The 24,218-nt window shown below is 39.2% G+C and overlaps 1 protein-coding gene across 2 annotated transcripts in view; it reads left to right on the top strand.

Annotated features, from left to right (window-relative positions):
- The first annotated feature begins 15,771 nt into the window (after positions 1 to 15,771).
- Positions 15,772 to 24,218, top strand: part of LOC111867239 (probable cytochrome P450 6a14) — a 10,595-nt gene continuing 2,148 nt past the window's right edge. The window contains exons 1-3 of one of the 2 annotated variants that reach the window (XM_023856909.2): positions 15,772 to 15,910; positions 18,531 to 19,478; positions 21,939 to 22,160. In XM_023856909.2, the coding sequence (XP_023712677.1) occupies positions 18,557 to 19,478; positions 21,939 to 22,160 (1,144 nt within the window). In that variant the 5' untranslated portion in view covers positions 15,772 to 15,910; positions 18,531 to 18,556. The other variant, XM_033752604.1, reaches the window with a different exon arrangement.

The raw sequence follows: 24,218 nt of genomic DNA, 5'->3' as shown, positions 1-24,218 counted from the left end.
TACAAAGTATTGTCCGTTCTGTAGGGAATGTAAACAACGACAACAAATGTGACTCATTAACTATGATCTAATAACGACAGAATGGGAATAAGTTTTCCGTAACATAATAAGATCACCATTGGTTGGCATATTGTTTATATGGAAACAGAGGCAGACTCATCACAGTGAATTACGATAGTACTACATGCTGACAACATAAGCAGCACTGAAAGACGTTTCAGACTCTATTGCAGTGTCAGCGGCGTATATTTCAATGTCACACTTTGCCTAAGGATTTAATTTGCATGCACAATCTATCCGCCTGGCTTCCCGTCATCTGTTTTCAAAGAACAGCAAATCTATCTTCATTAGTCATAATGTAATTTGTGTTAAATGTCACGTCAAGAACTTCGAAATTTTCTTTTGGCAAATTAAGTACTTACTGATTTACAGCTTGAAAGTACAGTGGCGATTTTGAGGAAATCCTGAAAATCCGGAAAGATTAAATCACAGAAAGAACATTTGGCCTTATGAGGAAGAACATATTAGGAGTCTGAAGAAAACTGCATAATCAGGAGCTTAAAAAATTGTGCTATTCCTTGAATGCTCCTGGAATGATGCAGTCAATGAAGGTTGAATGGGATGGGAAAGTCATTCATGAAAGAGATGACAAATTGATAAAAAATATTGTTTGGAACACCTGTAGGGAAGCGAACACATGGACGACATAGGAGTAAACGGGACGATAATATTGTGACGTGTATACCCATTCTTCGGCAACGACTCTGTAAACACCTGCCCTCGGTAAACACACCTCAACAATAGAGATGCTGTTTTCTATTCCTTTAGCGCCGCGACTGTTGCTGTGCAATAATGCGGTAAACACGCCTAAAGCAATACGGGAAAATAGAAGACGGTGTTTTTCGTGGGGTCCGTACAAAGTTCTTATAAAGGAGATTTCAATTGAGCAGCAGGAGAGCAGAAAATAGAGCTGAGTTTGAGTCGCCATCCTGCCTGGCTAGAGTTTAACTGAATTGTGTTGGTAGTTACAGAACAATGGCCGTAAAGGAACTAAGCTGTGAAAAGATTTCCTGTGCGATTTGCCGTTACAGTGAGACGGTTATAAATTCGTTGCCAGGAGACGACTAGTGAAGAGTGATAATCCTAGTGAGTGTGGAGCGGTGATCTGAAAGTGAATAGAATAGCAATAGTGCTGTATTTACCTATAGTCCCCGGTTTTGAATGTATAAGTTGCAATAAATCCAATCATGAAACCCAGAACCCCTCTTATGAGTCACGCACAAAACCACCCCCACATCGTGACAACATTAAATGGATTAAAATGACTTGCTTTTATGGATTTTATTGACGTGTTCATTCATAGAAGTGGTTCTCTGCTCTGTCAATCATGGCAATTAACCTTCGATTTCCATCAATTGAAAAATGATTTCTTCACTTAGAGGCCATTAGCGTTCTCTTTGTTCCATGGCGTTTCTTTGTGACGGTTAAGTGTAATCTTGAAAATATTTTCTGTATGTAAATTATAGTCTGATTTTCAGGGAATATTAAACATTTTAAAATCCTCTAAACTGAAGTCTCGCGAACGTATTTGGATCTTGAAGAGATACAGTATTTTAGGATGTTTCAGAACGAGAAATTGTCAACTTCTACACCCCACGCAGTATTTAAGGGGAGTTCAATTAAATGGTTATGACAGGCTGGACATATGGCTAGAATGGGATCTCAAGAAATACGTACGCAGTCTTTTTGTGGGAGGGGGAAGGGGGAAACACCTTGGAAAAATTGCGATTGTTAAGACCCGAGAATGTAGATGAAGTACATTAACCCTCCTGATTTTGAGGTTCGTCTGAATATTTTCAAATTTACGTTCTATTCCCACTACACACCTACAACATTTCTACCCCAAACAGAAATATCTCAATTCCGTTTAAGCAGATAATCTCTATTTTCATATGAAGCGAGTAAGTACTCACTGCCGACACATTTTAGACTTTCGTGATATTAAGAAGATGGTGAAGATACTTTATACTCAGCTTTAAAGGGTTAGAAATTTAGTATCATAATTATTTGTGAGTTGGATAGAACAAACTCAGAAAGATATCCCTTGGAATGTTTTGTTATTAGCATTACACTTGGGTTCCTTTTGCGATATATGTTTTTACACAATATATAGATAGTACATATATTTTGTACCGCAAATCGTGAAATTTGAACCAGAACAATTTAAACCGTCACTGATTTAGTATATATAAAACAACAATAAAAATGTTTTCCATAAAAAGTTGTTTAGATTATAGGGGACAGTGTGAAGATTCCGTATTTCATATCCCGTTCCTGGGTTGTCAGTAACAATTTTGAAATTATTATCACAGAATTATAGAGTATATATATATATATGATTATGTATCAATACGCAAAGTTTTAGGGCTCTACTCCAAGTGACCTTTTTTCCTCTTTCCTCAGAGTTCGCATTGTCGCTGTTTAAGTGCTGTTCATGGTATTTTTTTTTTTTTTTTGGAAACTTCAGGGAACCTTCAACTAGAGGTTGGACAAATTTCACGAAATTCATTCTGTGCTTTAAATGGTATTTTCTTGTAGGTGAGATAGAATCATTCGAATGTGACATTATAATAAACTTGTTTTTCCACGCAAGATAAGGTAAGATAAATATAGTACAGCAGTAAACAAAATAACGGAATTCTAAAGTAGTGTAATTCAAATGACTGAAGTTTGAGCTGTAAATGCCATGCAAGGAAAGTGATATAAAATGGAGACAACAGAACATATACGAGCATTCTTAAGAAGTAACTTGACAATGGAGCTGAGTACAACTCGAGACGTCAGAAGCTGCCCAGTTTATCTAGAAATTGCCAGAACTTTATGGAAACCAAAAGTATATTACCGTCTTCACGAGAGTCAGCCAATTCTCTATATCCTGAGCCAGATTAATCCGGTCCACTACACTCCCTAATATTTCTGTAAGATCAATTATAATATTATCGTCCCACGTACGTTTAAGTATTAATAGCGATCTCATCCTTTCTGGCTTTCCCACCAATACCCTGTAATATTTCCTCTAGTACCCACGCGTGCTACATATTATGACATCCCATCCCGTGCTACTTGAATTGATCATTCTAATTATATATGGCAACAAGTATGTCAGAGAGGTCATCGTTATGCAGTTTTCTCTTGCCTTGTAATATTTCTTCTCTCGGAAACAAATATTCTCATCAGCAGCCTGTTCTCCAACGTACTTAGTCTGTGATCTTCCCTCCACATGAGAGATCATTTTCACAGGTTTACAACATTACAGGCAACATTTTAATTTCTTACATTTCAATGTTTAAGCTTCTAAACAACATACAGGAAGAAACGAGGTTCTGGGCTAAATGATAGATGGCGTTATCCGATGTTTATCCGCTCGTCATTTCTGCACTAATACAATCTCGTCTTGTTACTGTTGTCGCCAATTATATTAATTCTGCCACATCTTTACCCTACATTCTGGTGACGAGATATAAAATTGTACTTTTTTTTTCTCTGTTCGCACCTCCAGAAAAGCATCATTAGGAACATAAACTACGGCTTCTTAAATCTCCCAATAAATGTACATTTGTTACGAATAATAGAGAAGTAAGACGGAATAGGACCCCCCCCCTTAATAAAGGTAAAATATTGGGGCATGCAGAGCATTTGGTATATCAATGTACAATAAATTCACTTCTGACAAATGAAGATATGACAATGATCAGCATTATCTGTGCAAGTTATCTTGAAGTTGCGATCGGTGCTATCTGAAGCCACAGAGTGAAGTTTGTTGACAAGGACACGAGTACTAATGCCTTCTTATATCGTTCAGAAACACAGAAAGAGGCAAGATTTTATCTCTGTTACTGGAAAAAGAGCAAGTAATGGTGTACACGTCATTACAATTTTTTGGTGGATGAAAAGATGTCATTAATATTAACGGGTGTCAGCAGAACTTCGGGTCCTGTCTATTGTCTTACGTTTCATATTTAATATTCTAATATATACCAGTTTAAGTTACATAATTATCCACATATTTTCACAAGGATATTATTAAATTTCGGTTACTCTTATACGTGAACTATCCCTCTTTAATTGTCCATATAATAACTTCATAGAGCTAAGCCCTTACTGAGAACATGCCACTTGAGCAGTTATTCAAGGAATTCCCAGCAATTTATGGGAACCGAAGGTTCATTGCCAAGTTCATTAGAGCATTCACTGGACCCTATTTTGAGCCAGATCAATCCAGTACATAACATCCCATTCTATCTCTCTGAGATCCACTTCAATATTATCCACCCATCTACGTCTTGGTCTTCCTAGTGGTATCTTTCCTTCTGTGTTTCCTTCCAAAATCCTAGCTGTATTGAATGAAGCAACTAAGGACAATATGTAGGAAATTTCGTGTGATCGATTCACATCCGTTGTCCCACTTGAAGTAAAGCATTAACATCGGTTTCAGCATTGGAGAAAAATTATAGCATATTTCACAGTTTACATAAAATACACGGACATCGAATGGAGGCAGATGATTCAAAATTCAAACAAGACTATATAAGGCTCACACACAACAGAAGGTCGCTAGCAACTGAGAAGTTACTGCAGTTGTCCAGTACAAAAATTGTTATACCCAGTGCAGGAATTGTTTCGTTTAAACGAAATTGCTCCTTGACCATAGAAGTCTGACATACTCAAGTGATGAGTTTAATTACGTGTGGGACTATACCTCCACAGCCACATACGCCCTCATGGCGTATTGCGTAAATGTAAGGACAGTTTTTTAATCCACGAGGATATCTCTCTTATTTTGGCTTAAATTCTGCCCAACAAATTAGGGCAGCGGTAACACTGAGACCAGCATACAGGAGGTACACCCTTGGAATGTACTGTACATCATCATGATTTTTGGTTTTGTGCCTGAATCCGTGCAGTCGAACACCCGTGCGCTGGTCCTTCAAACTGCTCCTAAACCCGTAGCTACAAGTTATCGTGACTTATTCCAATTCGATGGGTGGAACAGAAACATTGCAGTAGATATCGTCCATTATATACACGACGATAAAAAACTATACATATCGGCGTTTTTATTTATTTGTAGTTTCGAATTTTTCAAGAAAATGAAAAATGTACTGATCGCAGTAGTCACGTAAAGGAGCGAACTGTGTTTGGTCAGCGGGCACCGAACCCACGGATTCGAATTTCGTCCGGAATCTATATTGAAGGCAACTTGTTTCGTGTGAGGTTAGAGGCCTTGAATAGTTCAGTCATCGCATAAGCAGAACTAACAGTGCGTCAAGGAATCCCGCAATAAAATTAATTACGTCACCAATCGGACTATAAAGCCAAATAAAAGAGAACTAGTATTACAATTATTAATATTAAATTGGAATTATTTCAATTACGCAAAAGTGTCATGCCCTTATGTTCGTAGTGTCGGGTCACTTTGCTTAATCTTGCCAAACACTGTCATACAGTCCGAACTGCTCTGTCAGGGTGAGTAGTGATTAAGCTTAATCTACCAGACTGCACTTCAAACTACACGAATTTTTCCTGAACTTTACTTTACTCTGAATGAAAACCATCTAAAAAACGGCAGATTACGTGGTTTTGTTATATGTAACGCTATTTAGTCTGGTAGATTCGTACCGACGTTTCGAACAGCCCCCCAGCCTGGAGGTAGAAGAGTTTCCTGGCCTGAATGTGGAGGCCTCAGTTCCTCTGAAACGAAGTAACAAGTACATCTGCAGAACAAGACGCGTCACAGGAGAGCACATCGTAACAATGTTAACTGCCCGGAGAATCGTAGACCTCACAAAGAGATGATACACGTTATCACCATATAAACCGGAAACTGGGCAGTCGTTTTGTCGTTAATTACATTTCTGTGAATTACATGTCTCTCTCTGACATTGTATATTTTCACTATTTTAAGTTTTAACAAAAATTTGTAACTCACCACTGAAAAATGAATGATCTCTAAACAGTGTGTGATTTAGTAATTGCAGTTTCACGTATTTCACGGCAGATGAAGACGTTCTGATGCTCAATTAGATATTACAATTCACCAGTTTTAATTTTACATATACGTAGTTGTAAAAAAAACGATGCNAATTCGATGTGAGGCGACAGTGGCCTACCTGTGAGCTACTGTCCTGCTGATGAAACAGAACATGGAATAACCTCCAGTATGGACAGGTGGATATCCCGCCAGCGACAGCAAACGGATATTTCCCGAATTCAAGTTGAGGTTCAATCGCTGCAGCGGTCTGCTCGTTATGATTGTGGCGATGGATAGGATGACGGCACGATGCGAGTGTACACACGAGCACTGCGCCCGTGTCACGTGTCATCGTTACCAAGGCTCGCTCTGTCAGCCTCACAGCATATACCAGGCCAGGATATGTATGCGAAGACTGTATTTAAACTATTAGCACTAACAACTATGTTATGTGAAACTTCTTGGTACGAATGACAGCAAATTTACAAAGGAAAGGGCAAAATTTCAATATTGAAATCATTTATAAAATACAATTTCCATTTCAGTTGCTGATTAACAAAAATACCGCACCACCATATGGAAGATAATTTTTATGGAACAATTTCTTTACGGTGACGCATACAAAAATGATTAATAATTAAAATTATTCCAGATATTTAACACTGATTTCTGGGCATGGGAGNGGTGTTGTCGCTTGCAGATTTACTTATACTTTTTCTTCAACCCTGAAGATGGGGGCGATACGTTCCTCCGAAACGTCGGTTAACACCACATATACACGGTGCCAAATCCCAGAAGACTGCTTTCTTCGAATAAAAACAAGTTGAACACGAAACCTCAGACTGAGACACAAACGACAAAGACCATGAAGTACTTGATGCCTGAAGAATATGTAGGAATGAGCTACTTGTGGACACTTTAGGAATAGGGTATTAAATCTAATCATTCTAAATACATAATGATAACTATTTTTATATCCATATACTTTTAGATAAAACTTTTTCATAAGAGTTCTAGAGTGTTTAACCGATTGATTTCCAACAGAGAACTCGGAGTTACACCTCAGAAGACAGAATTCTTGGTAATAATATCTGAGTAGTGCCTAATAGCCGAATAACTCTTTCCTGGCAAGCATTTTATTAAAATTAGTCATGGCAGGTAGGTGCTCATCTGTATGTTATTCGATGGAAACGAAATGCAAAGTTCCCAACAGCAACAATAAATAATAGCGTAAATTATATTTCATACATAATTAGAATGACGTCAGTATTTATTTCAGTGCGAAATTCTGCTAAAAATTGTACCAAAGTAAACAGATTCGCCTCTTATTTTATTAAGCCGTCTTTCCAAAAATTATTTCCCCAAACTGTAAAACCCTTGGTATCTACCTACAAACGAACTTGTCTGATAGGATCTGCAGATAATTGTGCTAATCGAGAACATGAGGAATGGTGACAAGAAACTGAGGAGGGAATTTTCGATTTACATTTGTCCTCTAATTATTTCTTTATCTGCATAGAGATGCTAATAGACTTTGTGAAGAAATATTCTAGTCTGTGTAACCTATAAAATGTATAAGTGCCACATAAACGAAGCAACTCTTACGTACTAATTCTATAAGTGTGTTCCTCTTTTGAGAAAATGTCGAAAATCGGGACAGGATATGACACTAAAAGGAATAAGTGGCCCGAAGTGGGAAGAAAACTGCACAATGAGGACTTCCATAAATTGTAACTATTTTTGGAATCATCAGATCAAGAAGTTGATTGTTCGCGATGCGGGAGAAATGAGGAGCGGTCTTACCGCCCTTCTCTCCTCCTCCTTGCTAACTTCTTCCTTCTTTCTCACGCTGGGTCGCCTCTTCTAGTAGGTTCTTCTTTCTTGTTGCTAAATATCTCAGGGTTAATTTAAAAGGAGGGGGTTTTGCTGATTTGGTAGAGCTGAGTACTTCTTATCTCAGAGCCTTGAACGGGCCACAACTCCGAAAGGAATAAATTAACACCACAAATCACAAGCACTTCGCAAGTTTGGACGAATTATATTGAACACTTGTTAATCACTTTTAATACAGTTTAAATGTCAGTAACCTTTATGTTTAACTGTTTCTGAGCCCGGTGTATAACTTTTTGCTGCTAATTCTAACGATTCCCAGTTTCCGAATTTACATCTGTTTCTATCACCTCCCGGTTTCCAAATTTACATCTGATTCTCACGACCCCTGGTTTCCGAATTTACGTCTGATTCCTTCTACTCCCGTTTGCAGACTTTACGTCTGATTCCTCCTACTCCCGTTTGCAGACTGATGCTAAAACATGACGCTTCCTCAAACCTTCAATTCCAGCTTTCACCAGCGTCACTGCTCTGTCACACCCTTAAATTTTAGTGATTGGCTAATTTTGAAAAATAGGAGTATCTTAATTAGATATTCCTCCACTCCGCTTAAAGCTTACAAGCGTTTAAGGATTTTTGACTCCAACGTATTTCTGTCAGAAAGTGACAAATGCTTAAGTGTCGGTTGGGCCCTAAAAACTTCACTCTTTTTAAATTATGGCATGTACAAACTGCCAAGTATGAATTTACAAAGGATTTCTTTACTCTATTCTTTAACGCAGCTCTCACTAATAAACCTTTGAAGGGTGTCTTCCTGTCTCTTGTTGTAAGCTTGAGAAATCGCTTTCTCTTACATACAAGAATTGACCATGTTTCACTACCCTTGTTCACTGCATTCATTTTAACAATTAAGCTTTCAAATTTATAAAGTTGATTACCTAAAAAAATTGCGTAGCAGTGGAACGGTTACAGCGGATACAGAAATTTAAACTGAGGGGTTGAAACCTAGACGTAGATGGGCAATAATGAAGCATAAAGAAAGAGCCAGAATGAATCTCAGGAGGGGGGCCAGTAGCGGGCTTTTTGAAATGTGGATTCCTTTATTGGGTAGAAGAATATTTTGACTGGTTAAACTAATATTAATTTGATGAAGAGGGTTTCCGCTCCACATTTCCAGAAGTTTAACAGACCTAATCATACTAAAGATATGGAGGGGACCAGTCTACTTTCAAAAATAAAGTGAAAAAAAAATTCTAAATTCTCCAATTAACGAAGGAAACACACCAAGTTATTTTCAATGGATTCGACATTTGGTCTCGTTACAAGAGCACGAAGACGGACGACTCAGAAGCAGGTTTCGACCTGCAAGGAATACCATTCTACCAGAATGAAAAAAAAAATATTAATACCTCTTTTTTATGTTATCGCCTCTAAGTCCACAATACCAAGGGCACGTTCACAATACACGTTTTATTTCAGTGTCGTACATTCGCTATCCTTTCAACAGGTTTCAGTCCCATTTCTATTGCATATCTGAAATAACATGTGCGGCAACTTGGTTTCTTTTATACCAGTCTGCTATAAATCATGATCTATATGGAACTCATACTTTACATGTTGGAAGTGAGAAAAATGCACAGTTTTTAAAACATATATCTTTCATTAAGTGTTTTTGATATGATGAGTGTTTAACAGTAACAAAAGAAAACATTACGTAGGCTCTAGTGCAATGCTGTAGGTATATTACTGGATTAGCCAAAGACATAATACTCATATGCATCTAGAAATCTTTGTAGTGCACCATATTCACTGCTGAACAGAACCGCCAAAAAAATTTTCATTTTAACAAATGGATGCGTTTAGGTATGAGATGTTCCAAATTACACAGAAATGATATATAGATGACACTAGCTCCATAGAGTAGAGCCATTCTTCAGAACTCTGATAATTCGTAATATGAGCAAGAATTTCCCAGCCTCCCACAGAAGAAAACTTAATTTTTATGTTTAAAAATCCGCCGCTCTACTTTATGCTATTTCCCTTCATTTACATACGCATCAGTAACCAAAAGTACATAATGTCAGAAGCAAGATTATTGAGAAATGAATTGGGTGGATGTGGAAGGAAACCATCGTGACCTGTTCTGAAATAATATTCAGGAGTTGGCCTCGAGAGAGTAAGGAAAGAGCCACTGCAAATTCAGCAAATATAGACGTGATCCCTCTGCCTCCGAACTATGGAGAAGCAGTTCCACACACTTTAGAACGTTTCTCTCTCGAACTTCTTCGTAGCAAGTATCCACTTCCGAATATCACCCAAAATTTCATTATGATTAATTTTTAGCTTAGATTCTTTTTTGAAAAAATTAAAGGAGAATTGTCTGTGACTCCCCTAATAATTTTTCGTTTTCTATGCGGTCAGGTGCGTATCAAATGAAAGAAGAGTATTCGCCCTTCCCAGAATTTCCTGTAATATCGTCCTTTAATATATGTATAATTTATCCAAGTGATTTCTTATTTTCATATATTAGGATGACATTTTTGATCCATATCTGATGTTTTCATACGTGCTACATTACACATAATACCGAATGAGAATAAGATATCTTACTTTTGTTATATATAAACGTTAAATTAGAGAAATGTAATGCCACAAATTAATACAGCTACAACATTAAGTCACCAGAGAATCTGGCGTATCAGTATACAGTAAATTCACTTCCGAGAAACGTATCGCTCTGATCAGCGTTACCTTTGCAAGTGTCCCTCTTAACGTAGTGATCGGTGCCGTTCTCAAGTCACAGTGTGTTCTAGGCCTCGAGTGGCCAGGGTAGAACAGTCTTTTATCTGCTTCGCAAACATGACAGGGCAGGATTTTATGTTGGTAAATGGAAGAAAGCCGAATAGTGCTCTGACCCGTGATTATGTTTTTTCTTTTTTCGTGTCCACGATACGTCATTCATATTAACGTGAGTCAGCGAAACTCCATATTCTCCCTACACCTTTTATCTCTGTTTATTGTTCTCTTTCTCCAATCGCAACGAATTTTCAGGTCAATACGTATCTACATACGATGTATGTAGATACATGTCGTATGTTCATAATAAAGAATCTAATTCATTTCAGTTCTCCTTATACCTGAATTGTCTGTTCTTAAACATTCATATAGGTATATACTGTAACCGTCCTTCGGTTCTGCTAGCTCCGGTAGAGCAATTCGACTCCTCTCAGGGCGTGTTGACTGGCCACGACTTGGGTGATTAGTGGGGCTTTAGGCGTAGGGAAGTCACCTCAACACCAATTAACTGTTTGAAGTCTTTATTCAACCTGCACTATTTAAACGGAAACAGCACCGTAGTGACATTTCACAGAGTTGTGGATGTAGGCTTCCTTACTGTTCTGAGATGCACACTTAATAGTCACCACAGGGCGTGTTTACGGGGATCAGAACACGTGTACCCCCGGTGAAGGTAAATTTCAGAGTCCCTCTTGCCAAGCACCCTCTGAATGGTAAATACTTGCCCTGGTCACCCAAAATTCGGGCAAAGGACCTCCCACTTCAGATGATGATTGGCTGGACCGGGCAGGCTGGTTTCAAACTTGACCCAAGGCACTTGCTGCGTGTCTCAGGGGGTAAATTTAAAATTGTGAGGCGAAAGTGAGGAATTTCACAAAACCCTAACCATACACAAGCATCAATTGCCCTTCCCATAAACTGGACAGTTACAATACCAATATTAACCCTGGAAGATTTGAGGTTTTCACGGCGGTGACTATGAAGAAAGTAGTCTTCTGGGATTTGGCACCGTGTATATGTGGTGTTAAACGACGTTTCGGAGGAACGTATCGCCTCTATCTTCAGTGCAGAAGGAAAAATATAAGAAATCCGCAAGCGAAGAGACCGTGAGAACCGGTAAAAGCAGACTGAGGATGAAGGCGATACGTTCCTCCGAAACGTCGGTTAACACCACATATACACGGTGCCAAATCCCAGAAGACTGCTTTCTTCATAATATTAACCGTCTTGCATGTATGGTATTTTCCGTCATAGCGGAATATGACAGTCTCTTATAATTGTCATGTCATCATGACAACGAAGCTTGCTATCGAAAGCAGAGCACGGGTGCTTAAAATTCATTACCCTTCAGGAATAACAAGGTTGTGTTTAGATGTTTCCTGCAGAAAAAAAAAATTTTGGGCCCGCCATACAATGACATGGTAGGATGTGTGCGCAACATGGCGCAGTAGATTCTGTTGGTAGTGGCCTACTTTAACGTAGAATTGTTGTATTTTTTCGAAATATTTGTCTAAAAGTACGAGAATATAAATAATCCAAACATGCTAACACGTTAGGTACCTCCACTGAGCCAGCAAGGTGACTGGCTACAGACTGAGAGTCCACGATTATATCTCTGTGACAGACAGGCATATGTAATTTGGTTTCTTAGTTTGAATAAAGAAAAATATGCTTGACAGATCACACTGATGTGTGTGTGTGCCTTTATGTGTAATCCGCTTAAAATTCGGTATCCTCTGGCCGTATTTATTACACTTCGTACATATTTTACAGAAACTGTGGGTATCTCAGTCGCTTAGTTTATAATTTCCTGCCATCAGTTATATGGACATAATGATAGCTCGAATTTTTGATTGACAGAAAATAACGTAAGCATATCTTCCTGCCCGAGGCAACAGCGAAGTTATTGAATGCCTGACATCAGAAATACCAACGCAACAGTTTCTCATATAGTTCAGGTAATATTTTTAATAATAAATCAATGCTTGAACCAATTTTCATGAAACTTGGCACCGAGCAGATTAGTGTTGCGATAAAGCTGTTACTGCAATTCGGGAGGTACGCTCTTTGAATCTAGACTACCATGGATTTTCGTGTTGCTCCTGAATCCATTCGGTTAGTACCAAGTCAGTTCGATGATATCGGTCATAAACAGCTGCCTTCAAAAACATACCCATCCTTAATCCTTATATTAATTCATTAGATATAAAGTTTTGGCATGTAGTTCAGTTCAACTACATTTTTAATTTAACCAAGCACCAAAACATATTCATATGTGGTGATTTTGGTTTAAAATCGAATTATTCACTAAATTTACGAAAACGCATATCCTAATACTCGCGTTAAGGCGCGTAATGTGTTCGAATTCTGACTGGAATTCCGCTCCGGGTGTGGTTGAATGCGGGGCTTGCTATGTACCGTACTATTCCTCTAATGATTTAGTAAACGGCCTGTATACACCTTGCACATATACACTCAAGTGCCAAATTCATGGGATGGCAGTATGTAAATTTATTTATAAGTGGCACCACCGTCCATTAACGGCTTGGGAATGCCCAGAGCAGTATCAGTTGTGAGGTGTTCTCTCGTGAGTCAGGTTGAACACCGACAAGTCTGCTCATGGCAAGCCGACGTGAATTATTGGAGTTTGAAAGGGGCATGATAGTGGGTGCCAGGCGGATGGGACATTCCATTTCCGAAGTTGTGCGGTCGTTCAACATTCCTCGATCCACGGTATCACGTGTGTACCTAGAATACCTTGTGGAAGGCATTGCCACCCACCGTGGACAGCGCGGTGGCCGATCACGGGTGCTTAATGATCGTGACCACTGGCTGCAATCACTTCCACATTCAATGCAGGAGGTACCAGACGCATATCCAGCAGGTCAGTACAGCGTTCTTTAGCTTCCATGGGATATGGGAGCAGAAGACCGACCAGAGTGCCTCTCTTAACACCACGACACCGGACACAGCGCCTCACCTGGGCTCACTATGGGGCTGTGCCAGCAAATCCAACATCGCCATTATACAGCGTGCCCAGTCCAAAATACTCCGATCCATCACGAACGCACCACGGTACGTATCTAACCGCACCCTGCATACAGATATGAAAACTCCTTACGTAAGGGAAGTCATCCGAGAAAACAACACCAAGTACTTCAGCAAACTAGAAACTCACTCCAACCCACTTCTTCAACCACTACTACAACCTCACCAAAATCGAAGACTCAAAAGAAGTTGGCCACCAGATCTAAGGAGCTGAGGAAAACACCACTGGATGTTTATTCCGCTCACGCCATGAAGAGTGTACAGTAAATAGTTATTACATTGTACACCAATCTGCACATTGACTTCATTGTCAATAAAGGTGAAAAATATATTAATCTGCTTAGCACTTTAAAAATTCGAGGCGAGAATGGGAATGATATTCACATCGAGTAAGAGAAGGTAAACTTCTGTGTTGAAGCACTACGCCGTAAACAAGTCTGAGGGAGTGGAGAACTAGCCCACGCATTATTGACCTCAACACTATATAGAAATAAATGGTAAGCTTATGGTCATTGAAATGAAAATCCCTGTCTCCCTGTGAGAACGAATCATGGATTCTCAGTCTTGTATCTATTGACCTTGCTGACTCAGTGGGAATACGAAAAGTATTAGCGTACTGGATTATGTATTCCTTTGTGGTTTAATTTTTTATTAATTAATTTATTTATTTACCTGAATGGAACAGTAGCTGCTCCGGCGTAGAAAACCAAAATTAATGGCCGTGGGGATTCGATGCGCTGACCACGTGACACCCTTTATCGTCAAAAATTGGCTCTAACTTCACCGACAAGCTGCGGCCGCCCGGTGGGCATAGTTCGCTTGCGGGCTAAAACCACGGAGTTTTTTTGTTTTTGTTATTTATTCTTATTCACTTATGTGCAAACTTATGTCCAAATGCCACCTACGGAGTCAACAAGAGTCAAGAAACAAAACAATATCCATACGAATAAAATAAATATATACAGGACAAATACCACAATTCTACGTTAAATTAGATTACAAGACTACAATGAATAGAAGCCGGAAGTTCGCTGGATCGAATCCCGACGAGGTGGATTTTTTCAATTGACCTAATCCTTTAAGCCTCACTATGGCCCTGGGGTCGACTCAGCCCCTAACAGAAATGAGTACCAGAAATATTTCTGGGGGTAAAGCGCGGCTGGCGCATTAGGCTGACAACCTCACCGCTATCTGTGAGCCGACTGTCTAGAAAATTGAGAACCTCAACATCTTATAACCCTATGGGCCTCCACGGCCTGTTACGGGGATAACTTTACTTTTTACTTTACTTTTATAAAGAATAGAATCCTACCAACTTGCGACGCAAGGCCGCGTCATAGCTCAAGCGGTTAGTCGCTGGCTTTTCACCGCAGCTGCCGGGTTCGATTCCGGGTCTGGTTAAGTGGAATTTGTGGTGAACAATGTGGCGCTGGGGCAGGTTTTCTCCGGGTACTTCGATTTTCCTTGTCGATCTTCATTCCGCAAAGTTCTCCGTCATCATAATCACCCGGGACAGATACAATAGGCCAATCAGTAGCCGCCGTGCCGAGTGGACCCAGTTTCACTCCATCCCACACTAAAAGAATTAAAGAAAGAAACTTGCGACATGGACTCTTCCTGCCATACTGAATTCAATGTCGGGTCCGAGCTTTATTTTTTTTTTGCAGCAACACTAACAACATACACGTTCTTGAATATTAATTATATTTAAGCACATGTGTTTTGTTTTCAATATTAAATTTCGCTGTCACAATGACACGACAATTATAAGAAACGATCATATGTTGTTCTCATGAAAAATTCAGTATCTCTAGAATGACTGATAACGTTATTGTTTGAATAACTAACTACAAACAGTTCACTTATAAGTGCAACTAGAACTAACTGGTTTCCTTATCATCGATATGTGTAGATAAATCTAAATTTAGAAATCCTTTATGCTTGAAGAACGCGATCAATAACCCAAGAGTATAAGCGTAAATAATGTCTGAGAGTATGCTGTCTCATGTGATTATTACTGGCATGTATCGCCCAACAGAACATGATAATAACGGGTTAGATAACTGCATGCCCCGTGCCCAGTCACAGACGCTTTCTCTTCTGAACGAGATCAGAACGTGCGCGTACTCTTGGCGGCAGTCGTCCAACATTACTCTGTGGCTTCAGAACGCGCCGGTCACAACTTGAAAACAGATACCTGCACAGGTAATGTTGATCACTACCATATCTTCGTTTGTCAGATGTAAATTTATTGTACATTCATATACCAGGTCAAAGTGAAAGTCACATTGCGACTGACGTCCAGTCAGTCAGTAAGTCTTGGTGTCGAGCCCCATAGTTACGGTCTTATTTTTGTGGGGCGCCCTCTCTGACGAGAGGACAGATCTGTCTTTTTTATATGCTTCTGGTGCTTGCCAGCTCAGTGTTTCTCGGATCCAAGCCCTTGGGACTCGCGACCATATTTTACTGTCTCAGATTTGAGACTTTCCTTTTCGTCGCCTTCTACGAATCTCAGGGTCACGGTGGAGGTATTCGACCCCTCCTCCACACGGGGTGTATGATATACCAAGTGTTCTGTGTGTTTTAGTTTCATACCTGTATTAAGACACGAAATAATTTTGCCTCTAGTTCAGTGCTCGAACGTAAAAAGGTTAGGAACTCCTGTTGTGATTGGCTATTATAAGGAATGTTGCACGCATAAAAGGAACCATCTAAGCATAAAATTTTTGTCATGAATCTTGAAGGGAAATAATAGCTTACAAGATATTTATGCGGATCACGTAATAATGTGGAAACAGATCTAAAGAAATGGAATATGAAGTTGCGAACTGAGTATTTGTTCAGATTAAGGTGGAGAGAAAGTGTTGCAGTGCAGTGAGTCGGGAGGCAGCTTGTTCACTTATATCCTGGTTTGGTTTCTAGTTGACCTCCTTACTCTCTCCTGACAGATTCAGGGATGGCGCTTCATATCGGGCCACCATGATTTCCTTCCAGCCCGGGTTCCATCCCGGGTCTGATCAAGTGGGATTTGTGGTGGACAAAGTGGCGCTGGGGCGGGTTTCCTCCGAGTACTTCGGTTTCTCCAGCCAATCTTCATTCCACCAAATTCTCCATCGTCATAATCACCTGGGGCAGGCTACAATAGGCCAACATGTGGCCGTTGTGCCGAGTGGACCCAGTTGGACTCCACCCTCATTAAGCGAATTTAAAAGGAAATTAGGGTTACATTTTATAGATCTAAAACCACTTTCAATTTAGTTTATAAGTAATATTAAACCTGTGTTAATTAAGGAGGATAAGTTCGTAACGTACTTTCGTGTGTCTGTCAGAAATACATTTACGAAAAAGGGGGATGTTTACCAGAAAATTACATGACGTAACCAAATGATATGCAGTTCTTCACCGTGATTTTTCTTTCGGAGGAAATCGTTAAGAAAAATGAGGTGACTAGAATCTGCCTCATCTGGAAAATAAAATTTACAAAATGAGAACTGATTAAAGATGGATTAAAATAAAACTATGAAATATATTTAATTATGACTGAGATATCGTTTATGGGTTCACTAAAAGCATTAAATTGATAATTAATTGTTGAGATAACCAGTAATATACTCCTATAAAAAATGAGGCTTGTTAATTGCAGCCTTATTTGGCAACAATGTTTTGTTATTATGTCTACGTTCTTAGTGCCATTGAACCGACTGGCGAACAATGACATTCCTAGACTAATCCATAGAAAAACCTTCGACTACGTAGTAGACAGATAGGACACCCAGTTGACATACAGTTGTACCTATGTTTCAGCTAGACTTATAATCCCGAACACTGACGAAAATAATTCTTCTTTCGGGTTGCTTATTCAATCTGCATTCACAGAGTACACAGACAGGGGCAGTATAAGTCGATCGGAAAATTTTGTGTCTGCATATTAGTTCATACAAGGGAGGATTATAAAATATACACGGGAAGTTAAGGAAGACATTATGACAATGTGTGATTAGCTGTTAGTGACACTGATAAGGAGTTATATTTTTTCTTTTGTGTGTGGACTGCTACACTTATGTAAGCTATCCGCGAAGGAGACTATCGGATTCTCACTGGCAAACTTTACTGTGATTATTATGATGCTCTAGTGTCAGCTGAAGAAACAGAGGGATAGGCATTCTTGGTGAAGTTTGCTTTTAACAATTCCTTTTGAAATTTAATCAGGATTTATGAAGGTGAATATTTAAGTGTATTTCAATTAAAAACGCTGACTGAAGCTCATTATAAAATATTTAATGATAGAACATGTAGTAGACAATGAATTGTAAATTTTGTGGAACGTCAGAGGCACACCGCAAAACGTTTCAAGCAGAAGTGGTGAACGGGCTTAGGCTTTACACTGTTTAACTATATTGATTTATGGCGATATTCTGAATTAGTATACTGGTTGCCTGGGAATGCTCTTCAGTACATTGCGGGTTCATGTTATGGGTCATAGTAAATGATGCAATAATAATTATAATGATGAGATTAAATTAAGAAACAGATTTAACCTTAATGTCTAGGTATGATTAATAGATTAAATGTAAGGTACCTGTCATTATATTTTACAGAGAGAAATCGTCACACGTTGCCTATGTACTTATAAAGCCGGCTGTTTTCATTTCATTCTGATTTGTGTGTTTGCACATGCCTGAAATTACGTGTGAATAGTGACGGCAGAGTAGACGTGAAAGTATTTCATCCATAATTCACATTAATAAAAATAAAATTTTAGTTTATTCGTGTATATCTTATAGAGAACATTGTATTGACATCAATTTGTGTTATTTTCCCACAGGCATAACGAAGATTACATATACAGACATGGGGTTCCTACTTGAAACCACAATTCTGGTTCCGGGCGCTCTGCTTGTTTGTCTCCTTGTTGCGTTTTATGTCTACTTCAAGATGTCCTTCACCTATTGGAAGCAAAGAAATGTAGCTTATATTAAACCAACTTTCCCCTTTGGAAATTTCAGTGACCTGTTATTGTTGAGAAAACCTATAGGACATGTATTCATAGATCTTTACAGAAAGCTTGGCGGTGAGAAATATGGAGGATTTTACACGTTGGCCAAACCTGGATTTGTATTCCGTGACCCAGATATCATCAAAAGTATCCTAGTTAAAGATTTTTCTAGTTTTCACGACAGGGGATTCTTCACAGATGAAGAATTTGAACCACTTACTGGTCACTTGTTCCTTCTTACTGGAAAAAAGTGGAGAAATCTTCGCGTTAAGTTGGCTCCAACTTTCACTTCCGGTAAAATGAAGATGATGTTTCAAACTTTGGTTGATTGTGGACAAGAGCTTGGAAACATTCTGGAGGAAATTGCTAATAATGAAGAGATTATTGAAATAAAAGATATCATGGCTAGGTACACCACGGACGTAATATCGTCATGTGCATTTGGCATCCAATGTCATTGTCTCGAGAATCCAGACGCTGAATTTCGTCAATGGGGAAGGAAACTCTTCGAATCGTCGACCATGTTGTCAATAACCGGAAGTCTCAGTACATTTATCCCATCTGCTGTGCGACCCTTGAACCTGAGACTTATAGACCCCAAAGTCTCAAAATATTTTCGAAGAATGGTTCATGAAACAGTGCGTTACAGGGAGAAGAATAGTATTAAACGGAATGATTTTATGGAACTGCTTATCCAGATCAAGAATAAGGGCAAAGTGGAAGAAGGAATGGAAGAGAATGGAATTGGAAATATGGAGAATAAATCTGGCGAACTTGGCAAGTAGTGCTTGTGTACATTGTAGAGTATGTAAATGAATGATTTCTTTGTTGCCTTCCTGGCGCTTGAGCACGACCGAAGCTTTGTAATTCCTAGATAAAGCACCTCACACGTTTGTATCCAAGGTTTGCTAAGTGTAGTTAGCAAAGTTCCCTTTTATTAGACACAGCTCAACATTTTCTTTTCATATTAAATTATACATCTGAGAATTCCGTCTCCCTTGAAGTTATTTAGTCTCGAAAATTCACAAATTTTCATATTCATTCGGAAAAAAATAATTATGTTGAAAACATTGCTGTCGCTAATGACTTCAGTTCGCAGTTTTCGTTGAAAATATTTCTGGTGTTGGTCTTTTATTTATTAGAGAACATGTAATGTCCATTTTAAGACATACAATATTTTTCTTGAATCAAAGAATGACAGTGGGGGTTTCGCCCCACTGTGTGTCTCAGAGGACTAAATTGACTGTTGAATTCGTAGTCTAAGACATGCACTGATCATAGCAATGGAAAATCTAAAGAGAAATTAGCTCCTACATATTTAATGAGAAGGTTAATCACGTATGTCAGCCTGTTTATTATTAAAACATCTGTTCATTTCTTCCGGCTCTCACAATAAAAAGAAATATTTCAAGAATATTATAATCCTAGTCAACTTGAGTAAATGTGATGTGCTTCAGCCTAAGGTTTACACAGGATGAAACGAAATTTGTGGACGCTCTCACTTTATTTCATTCCTTGCAAGAAATATAAGCCGAAAATGTTATGCAACATGTGTTCTGGGACGCATAATTTTTCAGGTAAGATGTAAAATCCGAACTGGATAATATATTTCTTGGCAGCTATTGTCAGTTGTCAGCATGTGGACTCAAGGTGGACACCGCGCAGCATTCCCTAGTTCTGATCGAAAGATCATGGAACACAGACGAGGAATACTGCATCATGATCTCATCCCTTGGTACATATAATAATTCAACTCTTACAACGACAAGGGTATTACAGGCTATGTTATCCTGGTCGACGTCAGCCAGATGCTAATTTGTTAGACGACTGAAGCAGCGTCTCCGTGAGATAAGAAGTGTAACTCCTAAGACACTCACGAATTCAGGCCGACCAAGGAATCAACGGAGAACAGCAAACGGAGAAGTCTTGACTGTAACTATGCAAGGAGAACAGTCTAGAATCTCGAAATATGGCAAGGGAGCTGGAGCTATTGCAGACGAGCGTCCTAGAAGTATTCATGACGATCAAATCCATCCATACCACAACTCGCAAATCGCACGCTCGTTTCGCAACATTCGACCTCTTCCGGCGAAATTTGCTAATGACAACTACATCAAGATACAGATATGCCCTTCCACATAATGCACTGTGGAGAGAAGAATCTTGTTTCACGCGTCAGTGTGCGAATTGGGCCCTGAATATCAATCTGTGGGCAAGGTGCACTTTCCTTTCTCCAGAAGCGTACGTATTGTTTCCGCTTCATTGTGAGTTTTTGGGAAGAAACGATCGAGAACCGTGTCCTGAGTCCAAGTCTCCAACCTGACAGCAACTACTAGAGATTGGTCCCTAGCTAAGAGATAGAATTTGTTGTTTCAGCAAGGAGACGTTCGGCATTGGTTGAAACTCACATATCCAGGAAGGTATGTTAGAACGTCAGCCGGTCACAGTAGACGAGCGGTCTAAGGCATGTACTGTCTTCGCTCCCTCGGAAGCCGGGATCATGGGTTCGAATCCCACACAAGGCATGGATGTTTGGTGTGTGTATGTGTTTATTTTGTGTTTGTGTTGTCCTGTGTATAGGCAGAGCACTTGGGACGAGCTGATGACCCGTCCAAGGAGCCCTAACGTCTGTAAAATAAACAGGAAACTGAAAAATCAGAGTCCAGGGTTCAAGGAGCTGTAGAACCAGTGAAAAGAGAATATTGAACGTCGAGAAACTTTTGCGTTGATTAATTGGTCGCTGAACTTGACAGAATGTTTCCTGTAGAGACAGCAGAAGGGTCACTTTAATGTAGTCCATAATAGGACTAATGAATATGAGATTGCAAATTTCAAACAGCTGTGATAAAGGACGAAGGAAATGTGATAAAACATTTTCGAAGTAATACATAGTGACGCACTGCAGTCTGCCATGAAACGGAAAAAGGCGAACACCTAATTTAACTTCGAGGTGCCCATAATTCGATCCACTTTTAGCAGGCGCCATATGACGGTGAAATGTATTTTGAAAACTTTACACCACAGGTCATATGTTGTACAATATTTCGACTTTATTTTAACAAGGACTTATAATATGGAAAACTCGTGCTCGAATTTCGTTTCATTCTGTACGTTATTGTGATGATCTTCTTTCTGATTGGCTCACGTAAGTTGAATTATACATTCTGATATCCCTCGTCTCAACGTACTTGAGACTTCGATGTACACTGATCATGCAGCTATCAATCAATATTGTAGGTATGTCGATGGACTCTCTGGCAGCCCAAGCCTTTGTGTTCTTTATTGGAGGATTCGAGACTTCGTCAACCACCATGACGTTCTGTCTGTACGAGCTGTCATTGCACCAAAATATACAGGAACGTCTCCGGGAAGAGATCGACATAGTGCTGAAGAAACATGAAGGCAAGATTACGTATGAAGCCATCCAGGAGATGGAGTATTTGGATAAAGTTGTCGCAGGTAAGGCATGTCGTTGGCAGAGAGATAAAATATTCCGAAAATATAATTTCAGAAGCATCGCCAATATAACGATAAATATTCATATCCGAACACATCTGTTGGAAACGAATTTGAGTCTGGCCATTCAATCAGCATCATTCTTCCTTCTCTGGAGTATTTCCCTTTCTCCTTTATTTGTATTTTCTGGGTGGTTAATCTGTTTCGTCCTCCGTCTCTGGACGGTGGAACCAGTCTAATTCAAATTTAGATACATTATTTCTAGTATTAAATTATTGTAATTTTCTGATTTAATATACTTCATGATTTAAAATATTCATAAAATAATATTAGCGTGAGCAACGCTGAGAGGATTAAATGTTGGGAATTCAGTAAGTATGGGATAAGAGATAGATTCCTTAAAAGCATGCCCGTAACTTCTGAAGATAGGGTACAAAGTGGAACATACTGGCCTACGTGGTAATATAATATTGTGACGTATAGACCCGTTGCTAGGCAAAGACCACGATACCAACTACGAGTACAGCCCCTGCTATACAATAGGAGAATAAACAAACTTCCGTTTCTGAACAACGGCTCGATAAACAAGTTCCCGCGGGAACAAATAAGGATGCAGCAATAAACTTATTGTTGGAAACTCGATGTTTTCTCTGTGTTCCGCGCCAAAAAGTTATAGAGAAGAAAACTGGTGCAGCCAGTCAACTGAGCTGTGCAAGGGAGCCTGAGAAGATATGGTTGTATAATTCAGTTGACAGTGAGATTTTAGTCAGCTGAGTTGAGTTCTGCATGGAAGGCTGTGATAATGGGACCTGAGTGCTGGAAGCTGAAGAATCTCCACTGTTATAAGCCGTTGCTAGGGAACGGTTGGTGAAAGAGTAATCCAGAAAAGGCTTATCAATTTCTGTGGTGATTTGTAAAATGTGGAGATTGGCAATAGCGCTGTAACTACCTGTAATTTCGAGTTTTGTGTCCAAGTGGACAATTAATTCATTCACTATTCCAAACCCCGTTTACAGCCACACCCCTAAATCATGACAATATGAGTGTTTTTAAAGACGTAGGTATTGGTTGTCTATTGGACTCATCTGGCTCAGGTTTGGAACTTCTGAACACATGAGAACTCCACGTTCCATGAAAGGAGTTTAACTTATTCAGTGTCACAGTTATCACCTTAGCAAGAAAGTCTTCTCCATGGTCGTCATTGCCCCAGTTCAGTTCTATATCTTCATGGTGAATCCTGTTACAATCTTCTACGAACAATGTCTCATTATCACGAAAAGTATCACATGACGAGTCCTGGTCATTAATGTGCCCTGAAGGAATTCCTTAAAATTTAGAATTGCTTCTAATTTCAGCTTCCTCGATTACACTATAATGTTTCCTGAGTTTAACTGGTTGTATATAGTATGATATGGAAAAGGCTACTAACAATTTCTCTGTGATTAGTTTGTATTCGAGGTGATCCAATTGACCTCCATGCTGTGGGATATAAATCTCAGATCTGAGTGAGAATGGAATTCACAAGCCTCTGACGAGTGTATAATCCTTCCAGCAGCCGTATTTTGGTCCTGTTGCTGACTCAGCTTCTAACAAAAATGAGTATCAGGAATCTTTCTGGGGTAAAGGTCGGCGGGCGCGTAAGGCTGGCATCACCTATCATTGTGTGCCGATTTTCTAGAAAATATGGGATCCTCGACGTTTCACACACCTATGGGCTTTCAAGGCCTGTTACAGGGATAGCTTTACTTTTTTTAATAATGAGATAGCTGCATACCGCCTCCGTATGAATTGTGTTGCTTTAATAATTTTCTCTTGTTGTTTATCTGGAGCCCAGCTGTCAGTTACACGTATAAATGTTGAAATATTCACTTCTTTACAAAATATAAGATTCTGTATGTTCCTGCTTTGAAACACAAGAAAGAAAAGATAAAAATAAACAAGTTCGAGAGCAATAAGTGAATTAAATATAGAAGATTCCATTCTGACAAAAAGGCTACTTCTTTCTGTATAAAGGTAAGGACATGGTTACAAAAGGAGACTGCATATTAACTTTCTTTGGTT

The sequence above is a fragment of the Cryptotermes secundus genome, unplaced genomic scaffold (genome assembly GCF_002891405.2).
Source record: "Cryptotermes secundus unplaced genomic scaffold, Csec_1.0 scaffold1164, whole genome shotgun sequence".
Classification (NCBI taxonomy): Eukaryota; Metazoa; Arthropoda; class Insecta; order Blattodea; family Kalotermitidae; genus Cryptotermes; species Cryptotermes secundus.
Note: the sequence above shows the minus strand (reverse complement) of the source record. Positions and strands in the feature narration are given on the sequence as shown.